The sequence below is a fragment of the Cynocephalus volans genome, chromosome 1 (genome assembly GCF_027409185.1).
Source record: "Cynocephalus volans isolate mCynVol1 chromosome 1, mCynVol1.pri, whole genome shotgun sequence".
NCBI lineage: Eukaryota > Metazoa > Chordata > Mammalia > Dermoptera > Cynocephalidae > Cynocephalus > Cynocephalus volans.
The window spans coordinates 28,168,435-28,183,136 of NC_084460.1; the positions used below are offsets into that span (position 1 = coordinate 28,168,435).

General features: G+C 35.3%; 1 protein-coding gene across 6 annotated transcripts in view; it reads left to right on the forward strand.

Moving 5' to 3' along the window:
- Positions 1-14,702, forward strand: part of TPX2 (TPX2 microtubule nucleation factor) — a 54,748-nt gene that overhangs the window by 15,873 nt on the left and 24,173 nt on the right. For all 6 annotated transcript variants that reach the window (XM_063106669.1, XM_063106663.1, XM_063106702.1 and 3 more), the window contains 3 exons: positions 5,443-5,569; positions 11,877-12,002; positions 13,110-13,238. In XM_063106669.1, the coding sequence (XP_062962739.1) occupies positions 5,443-5,569; positions 11,877-12,002; positions 13,110-13,238 (382 nt within the window). The remainder of the gene's footprint in view (positions 1-5,442; positions 5,570-11,876; positions 12,003-13,109; positions 13,239-14,702) is intronic.

A 14,702-nucleotide genomic window follows, 5' to 3' on the forward strand; every position in this document is an offset into this window, starting at 1 on the left:
GTAAGAAAGCATATCTTCGAAAAAAGCGCATTGACAGAATGGTGGAACAGTGTTTTAGGAGCGTGAAAATCTGGGGAAATTATCTAAATGCTGTATCCTTTGTTATCAGTGAAATGGGCTAATTCATTTCATGATGAATGTAAAACTAATGATGTGCTACACTTAAAAAAAAATATTTTGTAATTTAAGCTAACATAGAATTTTATTGTCAGATATGTAACTGTTTTCTTTTTATGACAAGATTTAATGTAACCTAACGTGGGGCTGGCTGGGAAACAAAACAGGAGAGAAGAGTGTACTTCTTGCCATTGTACAAGAATTCTTTGAGTCATGTATCTTATTTTAAAAGATGATTGACATTGAAATCGGTGGTTACTAAATCTGCAGAATATTATCTATTTGATCAGAACATGAAAAGCATTCTTTAAGAGGTCATAAATCCCTCTTGAAAATGATTCTTTTTTTTTAAAAAAAAAGCTCTGTTTAGATACAGCTCACATATGTAACTTACCTACTTAAAATGTACACTTCAGTGTTTTTGTAGTGTATTCACAAAGTTGTGTGACCATCACCATAATCAATTTAGAACATTTGAAAATTACTCTATGGGTAAATCTGAAACTGGCCTCAATCACACTATTAACTAGAAGGGCCATATCAGAGAAATAACTATTTTCTTTCTTTCTTCCTTTTTTTTTTTTTGTCTTTTTTGTTTTGTGTTTTGTCTTCTCTTTTTTCCTTTCTCTGAAATAACTGTATTTTCAGTGAACTTTTTAGTTTGCAGAGTCTAAGCTGCTAGGCTGATTTTCAAATAATTCATGAGTACAGGTGACATCTGATGAATTTGGGATCTGGACAAGGATCCTGAACTCCGGCATCTATCTTTCTTGAACATGGGGTTAGAACTATTTGGCATGTTTCACCTGACATCCTTGGAAAAGCTGGTGGCCTGAATGCCATATCTTCAAGTGAATTTCATTAGTTCAGTATGGCAGGTTTTCTGTTCTGATGATCTTTGTGCTCTTCTTGAATTGAAGGACGATACAATATTACCTAGTCTGGTCCACTTTTAGTTTAAGACTATTTTATATCCAGAGGTTTGTATCAGCAATTAGAACAGTAAACTCCAAAGCAAGAGACCTCTGCTGAATCCACTATGTGGCAAAGGTCATACATACTACTTACATGCATGCCCCTTAGGCCACTCATGGTCTTTGTATTCTTTCCCATTACACATTCTCACTTCTCTATTAATGCTGTTCCTCTGTTTAGAATACCCTTATCTGACTGAGAAGTTCCTACTCACCTTTCTTTTTTAATTTTATTTATTTATTTATTTAAAAAAGATGACTGGTAAGGGGATCTTAATGCTTGACTTGGTGTTGTCAGCACCATACTCTCCCAAGCGAGCTAACCAGCCATCCCTATATAGGGATCCGAACCCATGGCCTTGGTGTTCTCAGCACCACACTCTCCCAAGTGAGCCACGGGCTGGCCCTTCTACTCATCTTTCAAGGTCCAACTCAAATATCCTTTTTTCTGTAACTGGTTCCCCTTATCTGTGATCTTAAAGCACTTTTCATGCCTGTATTTTAATTTCAATATCTCATTGTGTAGCTAGTACATAGAAATATAATTAATTTTTATATATTGATCTTTTATCCTACAACCTTCTAAACTCAATTATTAGTTTTGGTAGCTTTTTTGTAAATTCCATCAGATTTCTCCATAGATGATCATGCCACCTGCAAATACGCCTTTCATTTCTTTTTCTTTAATATTGATCTGGCTAGGAACTCTAGTAGGATGTCGAATAGGAGTGGAGAGAATAAATGTGCTTCTTACTCCTAATCTTAGGATGAAAGCGTTCAGGCCTTCACCATTAAGTATGATCTTAACTGTAGTTTTTTCATAGATGCCCTTTATCAAGCTGAGGAAGTTCCCTTATATGCTTGTTTTACTGATATTTATCAGCAGTGGATGGTGGATTTTATCAAATTTTGGGGGGGCATATATGGAGTTGGTGATGTGATTTTTTTCTTTTTAATTTTGTTTTTTGGTTTTTTGGTTTTTTTGGCATCTGGCCAGTAAGAGGATCTGAACCCTTGATCTTGGTGTTATAACATAGTTCTCTAACCAGCTGAGCTAATTGGCCAGCCTGTTTTTTTCTTTTTTTAGTCTGTTAATATGGTACTGTTAGTTTGGCTGGTTAGTTCACTCAGTTAGAGCTGGTGCTGGTAACACCAAGATGAAAGGTTCAGATCCCCATATTGGCCAGCTGTGCAAAAAAAAAAAAAAAAATCATCTATTTGATCTAAGTTGTAGAGTTTATAGGCAAAAAGTTGTTTATAATATTTCCTTATCCTTTTAATATTTGTAGATTCTGCAGTGATGTCACCTTTCTCATTCCTGATATTGGTAATTCACGTATTCTTTATTTTCCTGATCAGTCTGGCTAGAGATTTATCATTGTTATTGATCTTTTCAAAGAATCAGCTTTTGGCTTCATTAACTTTTTTTCTGTTTTTCTGATTTCCATTTTGATCTCTATTATTTCCCTTCTGCTTACTTTGGGTTCAGTGTGTTCTTTTTTTAGTTTCTTAAGGTGGCAGCTAAAGTTATTGATTCGAGATCTTCCTTTTTTAATTTAAATGTTTAGTGCTGTAAATTTCCCCTTAGTACTATTTTGGCAGCATCTGACAAATTTTATAAGTGTTTCCACTTTCATTCCATTCAAAATATTTTAAATTTTCTTTTGATATCTTCTTTGACTCAGGTGTTATTGAGAAGTTGTTATTTAGTGTCTGTATATTAGAGAGGTTTCCAGAAATCTTTTCTATCATTGATTTCTAAGGAATTTAATTCCAATGTGGTCACAGAATATACTCTGTGTGACTTGAATCCTTTGAAATATATTGAGACTTATTCCATGGCTCAGACTATGGTCTGTCTTGATAAATGTTCTATATGCACTTCAAAATAATGTGTATTCTGCTGTCTTTGGGTGGAGAGTTATATGTCAGTTAGGTCAAGGTGGTTGATAGTGTTGTTCAAGTTTTCTATTTCCTTATTGATCTTCTTCTATCTAGTTCTATCTGTTAATGAAAGTGGGGTATTGAAGTCTGCTACACATATTGTTGATCTAGTTCTTCCTTCAGTTCTGTCAGTTTTTTCTTCATTTATCTGGGGCTCTTGTTAGGTGCATATAATGTTTATAGTTGTTATATCTTTTTGATGGGTTGATCGCCACATATTTTTGTATATTGTTTTATTGTAATACAAACATCCCATTTGTTTATATATTATTTGTGGCTATTATGTTCTTATTAATTTTTCTGTCATTTTATTTCATCAGTTAAAGAGAAAGGTATTGAAATCTCAGACTATAATTATGGATTTGTCTATTTCTCCTTGTAATTTTTGCTTCATGTATTTTGAAGCTGTTTTTAGGTATATAAATGTTTAGGATTGTTATGTCATCTTGATGAATTGACCACTTTACCATTTTGAAATGATCTTTTTTACCTCTGGTGATATTCTTTGCTCTCAAACCTACTTTGTCTGATATTAATATAGCCACTCCAGCTTTCTTTGGATTAGTGTTAAAATGGTGTGTCTTTATATTTAAAGTGTATTTTTTGTAGTCAGCATTAGTTGGGTCTTGCTTTTTTATTCAGTATAATTATATCTGCCTGTTTCTTTCTTTCCTTTTTTTTTTTTTTGGTGGCTGGCCAGTAGGGGATCCAGACTCTTGACCTTGGTGTTATAACATCGTGCTCTAACTGACTTAACCAGCTAGCCCCTATCTCTGCCTTTTAGTTGGAATAAATGCCTCTATTTTATCCTTGACATAATATTCTGTCCTTTTTGTTTGTTTGTTTGTTTTCTCTGCTCTCCCCCCAAAAAAAATTTCTTTAGAGGGTGAACCCAGTGATTGTTCTCTGAAATGGATAATTCATGAAATGTGTTTTCATGGCCTGTCTTTTCTTTCCTGTCACCTTGTTGCTGTTTAATTTCTTTATCAAGGCTAAGTTCATATGCTGTGCTATCAAATGCTATTTCTTCCATGTAGCCTTTACTTGATTGTTCCTTTCTCAGTATTCTCATAGCGCTTTTTTCTGTTTTCAAAGTAATATATGGTCATGGTAATATCAGAATACTTCATGTTTACGATAAAATAGAGTTTATGTTAAAATCCTCCTTCCACTTCCCACCCTTACACCCAGTCCCTTTTCTCAAATGTTACATCTTTTAAGTCTTACTGTTTTAAATTGTGCTGGTGATTATATTCATAATGCCTGATGATATCAGCAATATTTATGATATATGATTATGTAAATATTGTTAGATAACAGGTAGTTAGTGTGATGCAACTGCATTCCTTCTTGGTTCTCCTTTGTTCTCTTCAGTTCCATTGTCACAACCCCTGGGCCACATAAAGTTGATTCTGACATCAAGATCAGATGGATTTTCTTTTCTTTAAACTTTATCAATTACATAAATTTTTGTCACACTTTAGTTTGCTCCATATTGGACAATGATCCTTGGAAATTGTATCTGCTTTTTGGGGAGGTTGTTATTTTTCTTAACATTTTCACTGCCTTGTTTTCTGGATCTTATATCTTCTTTCTTGATATACTTGTTCATTTTGCAGGAGTATATTTTTAAGGAACTTCCTTGGATTAGGTGCAGGAAAGGAAGACTTTGAGTTCTCAGATGTCTGAAAAGATCATTGTTCCACCTTCATATACAATTAAAAGTTTGACTTAATAAGAATTAATAATTGTGGTTGAAAATTATTTTTCTTCACTACTCCAAAGACATTGTTTCTTTATCTTGTATCATCCTGTATTGCTGGTCAGGAATTCAGTGCTTATCCTACTCTCCTTGCTTCTTGTGTGATTTCTTTTCTATGGAAGCTTTCAGAATTTTATCTTTATTAGTATTCTGAGATGGCTTGAGGATGTGTTTGGGATGCTTTTTTCTGAGGTGGTGCCTTAGGTTGGCAAGAGGCTGGCAAATAGGCAGAGCCCTGGATACTTCATTTCTGCTTCAATTGAAGTAGATTTTATAAATTGGCCTTCTGAATAAAATTTTGCTGGAACTAAGGGTTCCATTGTTTAGGAGGGACACACACGCAAGGGGTCACCAGAAGTTCATGAGGGCTGGCTGGTTAGCTCAGTTGGTTAGAATGTGGTGCCGATATCACCAAGATCCAGAGTTTGATCCCTGTACTGGCCAGCTGCTAAAAAAAAAAAAGTTCATGGAAGGAGTCTAGTTATCTTTTAATTTAGTTTTTCCACAAACTTTTTGAAGTGTGTGTATATATATGAGCATACGAGAATACTCATATGTATGAGAGTGTATATGTATATCTTAATCTCCTATCTCTAACTCATTTCCTTGGGATTTGAGTGCTGACTAGTTTTTGTTCTCCTGCAGTTGACAATACTTATTACAAAGACGCAGACAAAGAAAATCTTTTGGAACAATCCATTTCATCAAATGCTTGTTCTTCCCTGGAAGTCAAGGGAACCATATCAAGAAATACTCCAGCCCAGCCTCAGAGGTAAGACTGTTTTGGGGGCTCAAAAGTGGTGGTTATAACAACAGTGTTCAGAGAGTAGTTACTGGATAGAGTACCTAGTATGTGTCTATTCTGCATTAGACTCTTTATGTTACCTTATTTAATCCTCATAACATTTATGAGTTGAAGGTAATATGTTTAATTTGTACATAAGAGCTCAGAGACATTAAATTGTTTGCCCAAGGCAAGCTTCAGAGCTGTGCCAAACCCTGATCAGTCTGGTACCAAAAGCCTTGTATGGGGGCCGAGTCCGTGGTGCACTCGGCGCGCTCCCGCCGCGGGTTCGGATCCTATATAGGAATGGCCAGTACACTCACTGGCTGAGTACTGGTCACGAAAAAGACAAAAAAAAAAAAAAAAAAAAAAAAAAAAAAAAACCAAAGCCTTGTATGGTATAATTGTTATTACATTATCTTGATGTCAAATGTCTCTCTTTGTTCTTCAGTATTACTTAAGCTTTCTTATGGTTATGTTTGCATAATATCTTTTTTCTGTCCTGTTACTTTCAACCTTTGATTTAAAAGTGTGTCTATTGTAGAAAGCACTTAGCTGGGTCTTGCTTTTTTTATCTGATAATTTTTGCTTTTTGCTTGGAATGTTTACAATTTGTGTTTACTATACTTACTGATTTGGTTAGATAAGATCTGCCATTATATTCTTTGTTTTGTATTCATCTCATCATCTTTTTGTTATTATTCCTATGTTTTTCCTTTCCTGGTTTTGTATCATTCAAATATTTTTTAGTATTTTATTTTAATTCATCTATTGGCTTTTAAAATATATTTCTTTGCTTTTTTCTTTTAAATAATTATTGCAGAGATTATAGTATGCGTATTTTAACTTCTCACAATTTATTTAAAGTTAATATTGAATTAATTACTTTGAGTAGAATATAGGAAACTTGCAATGCAAGAGTATATAGTCCCCCTCCTACCCTTCCTTTGTGCTACTTTAAATATTTATATGTCTTTTGAAGAAATTAAGAGAAGTGTATTTATATATATAAATGCACTTACTGCATATCTGATCATTTCTGGTGCTCTTTATTCCTTCCTATATGTCCAAGTTATCATCTGGTGTCCTTTTCCTTCAGCCCAAAGACCTTTTAGCATTTTTGGTAGTGCAGATCTGCTGGTAGTAGATTCTCAGAGTTTTTGTTTATGGAAATGTCTTTATTTCACCTTCATTTTATTTTATTTTTTTATTGAGGTGAAATTTACATAACAAAATTATTTTATTTTATTATTTTACTGAGTCATAATTGGTTATACATATTTTTGGGATTCAGTGTTGACATATGTTGATCAAAGCAACATTACTAGTGTGTATACTGTTACAAATTGTACTTATTCTTTATGCCCCTTATCCAATCTCTCCCTGTCCCCCTCTCCCTCCCCACTCCCACCACTGATAACCCTAGATTTCTTCTCTTCTTCTGAAAGAGTAATGGTTATTCTGTTGATTTGTTGCCTAGATGATTTGTCCAATGATGAAAGGTGTGTTCAGGTCCCCCAATATTATCATAGAGCAGATGCTTCTTCTGTCACTCTGGAATGGGCTTTGTGGAGAGAGACATCCTCTTCTTTTCTTTATCTCTGCTGGTGACTCTCCTTGTGTCAATGCGCTCCAGTGGCTGGCGGACCATTTTCGTGGTGGTTGTGACGTCTAGGCACATTTGTGGCATCCGTGGTTACTGTGGTGGCTGTGGTGGGCCTCCTACATGGAGGTGATGTTTTGGGCATGCTCCTTGGTGCTGGTGGTGTGCCTGGTTGTGGGTGGGGGGGTCTAGTCCCCTGCTTGATGCCCTGGGGACCCCTGGGCGGGGCCCCAAGGCGCAGGTGGTGTGCCTGGTTAAAATTAACTATTTTAAAGTGAGCAATTCAGACACTTAGTGCATTTACAGTGTTGTGCAACCACCACCTCTTTCTAGTCTCAAGACATTTCCATCACTGCAAGAGAAAACTTCACACCCATTAAGCAGTCACTCCCCATTTCCCCCTCTCGCTCAGCCCTAGGCAACCATCAATTTGCTTTACATCTCTAGGGATTTACCAATTGTAGATGTTTCGTATAAATGGGAATCATACAATGTGTGACCTTTTGTGTCAGGCTTCTTTCACTTGGCATAATGGTTTTGAGGTTCACCCACATTGTAGCATGTATTAGTGCTTCATTCCTTTTTATGGCTGAAAAATATTCCATTGCATGTACTAGAGTACTTCAAAAAATTTATAGAAAAATAGAATTCAAAGATATCATGAATCTTCCCATGAACTTTTTGAAGTACCCTTGTATATGGCATATTTTGTTTATCTATTCAGTTTTATTGGTGGATACTTGTTTTTTCTTGTATTTTGACAAGGTCATCTCAGTGTCTTATGGCTTCCATTATTTCTGGTGAGAAGTCAGACATTCATCTTATTTTTGTTTCCTTGTAAGTAATGTACCATTTCTATTTCTGGTTGCTTTTGAGATTTTCTCTTGATCTTTGATTTTCAGCAGTTTGGCTATCATGTGCCAAAATACAGTTTTCCTTGCATATGTCTTGCTTGAGGTTCATTGGCTTCTTTATACATTAATGTTTTTCACCAAATTTTGGTTGTTTTTCCCATTCTTCAATTAGTTTTCTGCTTCTTCCCCCCACCCCCCAAAATCTGGGCCTCCCATTACTTTGTGGGACTGCTTGATATTGTCCCATAGGACTTTAAGTTTCTGCTTTTTTTTTTTTTTTTCCAATTTTTTTATTTCTTTTCTTTGGATTGGGTGATTTCTATTGATTTATTTTCAAATTCCCTGATACTTTCTTTTGCTGTCTCTATTCTGCTGTTGAACCCACCTAGTGAATTTTTCATTTCTTTTATTTAGCTCCTGAACTTCTGTTTGGTTCTTTTTTTTATGGTTTCCATTTCACTGTTGAGAATCCCTAGCTGGTTACTCATTGAGACTGTATTTTCATTTAATTCTTTGAACATGTTTGTGATGACTGAAATCTTTAGCGCAACCAATATCTAGGCCCACACAAAACCAGTTTTCACTGACATATGTGTCATAGTTTCTTGGGTTTTTTTTGCATGTCTTTAAAGCGTTTGTTGGAAGACTTGGATACTACATTGTAGCAAGTCAGGATTCACTTACATTATGAAGGAGGTGATGATTGTTTTGGCTAGCAGGTATTTAAGTTGCCTGGATTCAAATACAAACTCTTGCCCCTCAGTTGTACAGCAGCTGATTTCTGCTCTCTCTCTTTTTAAGCTTCTAGCTGCTGCTTTTTTAGTTGGCTCACTAGAATCTCCTCTGTCCCTGCAGAGGTTAGTGGGTGAGCCAAGACTCTGAGTAGAGTTTATTCTTAAGTCTTAGAGTTCACCCTCTCTCCAGTTCTCTTAATTCCGGAGTTTTACTCCAAAATTTTCAGCTGTTCTGTCAACCCTAAGGTTTGTCTAATAATACCTCAAACTAGCAAGACTTCAGTTTTGTGCCATCCTGTTATATACTTGTTGAGGAATGCACTTAATCAAAAGAGCAGGAAACTCATCAGACTTATCTAGTGCCATAAGTCTTTTAAGGATGGGTATTTTGTTAGTTTCTGCCTTTTTTTTTTTGCTGGGCCCCCTCAATCTCCCCTAAACATGCATAGTTTAGTAGTCATGCAGGGATATGTGCAGAGTTTTTGTTCAAATTTTGGGTAGCACCTTTTCTGCAGCTTTCTCACTTCAGATTTCCCCCCTAAATTTCCAGCTGCTCTATTGGCCTTGATTTCTGTCTTCTGTTATCTCTAGCCAGGAGACTGCTGTTTGTGCTGCTGGAGCTGCTGTGTTTGAGGAGTGCCCTCAGGCAAAAAAGCTATTAACTCGTAATTCATACTCTTTGCAGTTACTGTTTTTCATGGATAAATGCTCCTCTATTTTCTGCCTGCTTTTGGTCACTATCCAGTACCTTCAAAGAGTTGTCTTTTTGTGTTGTCTACGTTTTACAGTAATCTGCAGGAAGATTTGCCTGATAAATTCACTCAGCATTACTCCATGTATGTTTTTTATGAGTAATTCCTTCTAGAGACTAATGTTACAGATGAAAGATTCAAAATTTGGGATTTGCTTCAAAATTTAGGGAGGTGGATGGAGGGAAATTTGATACAAGATTGGCTATAAGTTGATAATTTTTGAAGCTGAATGATATGTACCTAGAAATTCATTGAATTATTTTCTTCAATTTTGAATATGTTTGAAATTCTTCTTTGTAAAGATTTAAATATTGAATATATAATAATGTTTTACAGTATTTAGGACTTTTACATAGAAAGTGTTGAGAGAAATTAAAATCTAAATAAATGGCAGGACATACCACATTAATGGATTGGGGGACTCAATATTATAAATGATGGTCAATTTTCCCTAACTGATCTGTGGATTCATTGCAATCCGAATAAAAATCCCAATGGTTTTTATTTTGCATATTGACAAGTTGATGCTAAAATTTATACAGAAATGCAAAGATCCAAGAATAGCCAAGATACTTTTGAAGGGTTTAGTGGATAGCAGGGCATATTACCCAAGATAGCAACAAGACCAGTGAAATCAAATAGAAACTCACTCTCACATATATGGAACGATATATGTCAAAAGTGGTACTGTAGACCTATGATGAAAGGTTGTTTTTTTTTCCTTCAATAAACAATGCTTGGGCTGGAACTTGGTTCCTTCCTCCCTCAGTATAAAACAGTCAGTTCTGTGTAAATTATAGATCTAAATGTGAAAGCTAAAGCTATAAAGTTCATGTAAGTAAATATAGAATATCTTCATGACCTTGGAATGAGGGAAGATTTCTTAAATAGTACACACACAGAAAAGCACTGACCATAATGGAGGTAGAGGAGGTTGATAAATTCTAGCACATTTACCTAATCAAAAGATATAAAGTGGGCCGGCCCGTGGCTCACTCGGGAGAGTGTGGTGCTGATAACACCAAGGCCACGGGTTCGGATCCCATATAGGGATGGCCGGTTGCTCTCTGGCTGAGCGTGGTGCTGACAACACCAAATCAAGGGTTAAGATCCCCTTACCGGTCATCTTTAAAAAAAAAAAAAAAAAAAAGATATAAAGTGAAAAGCCACTCCCCAGAGTGGGAGAAACTGTTTGTAACACATAAAACCCACAAAGGGCTCATATCCACAGTACATAAAGAATTCCTACTAATGAATTAGAAAAGAATTGACAGCCCAGTAGAAAACAGGCAGAAAATTTGAACTCACACTTCATGAAAGAGGATGACCAAATGTCCAAAAAACATGTGAAAAAGTACCCAATCTGATTATCAGAGAAAAACAAATTAATGTCCTATGCCCCAGCAATCTTATGACTTGATATACCAAACAGCAGTGTAAGAACATGTGTACCTAGAGACATGAAAATTATAGCAGTACTATTTATAAAGCTAAAATCAGGAAATAGTCTGTCAACAGCACACTGAATAAATACTGGCACGTTCCTATAATGATTATACAGCAATAGAAATCAGTGAATTAGAACTATGTGAATCAATGTGGTTGAATCTCACAAATGTGTGTTGAAAGAAATAAACCAGACAGAAAAGAAGGCTTGCAGTAATATGATTATATTATATAGTTTTTGGTTTTCCTTCAAAACTAACATACCATTTTTGTGGAATGCATGTTTATTTGGTAAAACTATAAAGGAAAGGTAATGATTATTGTAAAAGTCAAGATAGCTGTTGTCAGGGTTCTGTTTCTTGGCCTAGGAAGCGATTTCATGAGTCTTTACTTTGTAATCATTTAACTACTTACTTTTGTGTAATTTTTGGTATGTGTTATATTTTACAAAAAAAAGGGGGAGCAATTAAAAAAAAATAAAAAAATAAATACTACCTTGGTCAATTTCCAGGAGATCTGATCTCTAAATTTACATCTGACAGTAACTATCTATGACTAGTTGCTAGGGTGTCTAATAAAAGTCAAGTCACCATCTCTATTTTGACTTTTACCTATCAAAGGAGGGAGTTTTACTAGGTGATTGACAGGAATTTTTTTTTTTTTTTTAAAGCTTTATTGATTGAGGTCTGATTTACAAACACTGGTGTATTTAAGTACCAAAATGTTATGGTTGAATTTCAAAAACAATCAGCAAGACAAGAGAGATTAGATTGTTAGAGTGGAGATAATAACACTAAACTTTTTTTATAGCCCTTTGTAGTTTGATATACAGTTCTGCGAAATATCTGCATATCTGTGGTAGATGTATCCATTATAAATAAATTTTTGTCAATTCCTCTACTATAGAAGATCTGTTAGACTCTCTGCTCAGAAGGATTTGGAACAGAAAGAAAAACATGTAAAAATGAAAGCCAAGAGGTGTGCCACTCCTGTAATCACCAGTGAAATTCCACCCTCCAAAAAAATGAAAGTGTAAGTAGCCACAGCTTCTTACTGTCAAGGGCAAACATACTATGCCTTATATACCACTTGTAAGGTAAGATTCTTTCCTGAGTTTAAATTTTAGTGTGAATCAAGTAAACTTACGAATGGGTACATTTGCAGCCTGTTTGGTGCATCTGGAGCTTGGGAAACTCCTAAAGCTGTGACCATGATGAGGTGAATTGTTTGTTACTTGTGTCTTGGAGGGTACTCAAATCTTAGTTGGCATAGGTTTTACCTCTCTTTGCTTCAGTTGTTAATAATGTGCTGAATGTGTGGTGCTCATTCTTATATTTATTAATTAGGAATTATTTTGCTGCAATAGTTGATTCAACTAGAGTAGTTAAAGAATAATGATTTATTTTCTTCAAAGAGGGCTAAAAGTTGTTTGCTGCTGGCTTTGGTTCAGTGGCTGAACAATGCCAGGACTAATATCTCTGTGATTCTTAGCTGTTTTTTAATAGATAGCCCAAGATGGCTGTTCTTTGTCTCTTAACTTTTTTCTTTTGCTTGTTGCCTCATTGTCACAACATAGCTGTTGTATCTCTAGGCATTGCATCCATGTTCAAAAGAAGGAGGGTATAGTAAAGGAAGGGAGGCAGCACCCATATCAGGAAAGTGAAATCTTTCCCCATAACCCTTAAATTATATCTCAGTTGCCTAGACTGTGTCACTTGGATTCCCCTAGTTGCAGTAAAGTCTGTTGAAGTAAGTACAGTACTTACTGTAGCTTGGTACATTGCTGCTTCCCTCCAAATTGGGATTCTACTAATAAGAAAGAGATAGAATAGATATTGGGAAGGCAGTTAGCCTTCTGCCATTTGTTCATTTGATGATGAGCAGATAGACTCCCTCCTCACCCTCCTAAACAATCCCTGGACAACTCTTGACTTCTTTTGGCTTTCTCAAAGTTTACTCATTTGAACCATTGATACATATGATCTGATGATACTATTAAAAGAATGTTGTTGTTGAAGCATGCCTGTTATCCTAAAGAATGAGAAAATATAAACTGTATGTGGTAGATTTGGGGAGTGGGTGGTGTGGATATGCTTTAGGGAACTGAGAGATATTTTTTTGGGTCCTTTTGAACTCAAGTTCTAACAATGAAAAGAAGCCAAAGGAAGAGGAAGAAAGCAGTGCTCATCAAGATACTTCCGAAAAGAATGAATGTTTCCCAGAGAAAGCCAAGGGCAGACATACTGTTTCTTGTATACCACCTGTAAGGTAAGTTTCTTTCCTGAGTTTAAACTTTACTGTGAATAGAGTAAAATTACAAGTGGGTACATCTACAATCTGGTGCACTCGTGCACCTGGAGCTTGGGAAACTCCTAATGTTGTGACCATGGTGAGGTGAATTGTTATGTGTGTCCTGGAGGATGCTCAAATCTGAAACAGAAAAACATACCATTAAAGCAAATTTAAAAGATATTAAAGGAAAAAGTAAAGGTTCTTGCTACCTAAATCAAGCAGTTTTTATTTTTCCAAGCTCCCTTCTGGCCTTTACCTAGGAAAACATACACATTTTCACAATTAATTAATAAACAACCTTTGGGTCATGTTTTATTCATCTGCCATGAGACTATTTCTTTTTTTCTTTTTTCTTTTCTGTGCTACCACAAAATCTTCACATTTATCCTTTTTTTGATAGATTGTTAATATTTTACCAAGTTATATTTAACCCTTTTCTTTTGAAAATATAGTTTCCAATTTTTCACTGTATCAGTGAACAACATATAGGCAGAGCCATTTCTTTGAGTAGTCTCCTTGAATAAGGAAAGACATTCCTTGATCAAAGGGTATTACTGATTTTATGGGTGTTGGTATTTATTGCCAGTTTTATTTCTGAAATGAAAGTATCAGTTTACAGTGCCATCAGCTTTTTTTTTTTTTTTTTTTTTCTCTCTTCCAAAAAAAATGACCGGTAAGGGGATCTTAACCCTTGCCTTGGTATTGTCAGCACCATGCTCTCCCAAGTGAGCTAACCAGCCATCCCTATATAGGGATCTGAAACCGTGGCCTTGGTGTTCTCAGCACCACACTCTCCCAAGTGAACCACGGGCTGGCCCTACTGCCATCAGCTTTGAATTAATTCTTTTTTTAATTTTGGCAGCTGGCTGGTACAGGGATTGAACCCTGGACCTTGGTGTTATTGTTATTGGTACCATGCTCTAACTGAGATAACTGGCCAGCCCCTGAATGAAGATTTTTATTTTATTATAGTCTCATCTGCATTGTTTGTTATTGTTGTTGTTTTTACTTTTAAAGTTGCTTTAAATGTAATTGATATAATGTTGATGTCATCAAATTGTTTTTAAAAATTTTATTATAAATTGATTATTTATAATTGTATATATTTATGGGATAAAAAGTGATGTTACGATTTAGGACTGTAGTGTGGAATTATTAAGTCAAGGTAATTAATATCCATCAACTTAAATACTTACTTCTGTGGTGAGAATATTTGAAATTTATTCTCTTAAGCAATTTTAAAATTTACAATACACTGTTATTAACTATATTCACTGTGCTGTGTAATTGATTTTTTTGAGAAAAACTTATTCCTCCTGTCTGTGATTTTGTACCTTTTGACCATCATATCTCCGTTTCTTCCAGCCCCCAGCATCAAATTATATTAGTGTTTATTTATTTGCTGGCAAGATTGTATTACTGTTATTATAAAACATCTTT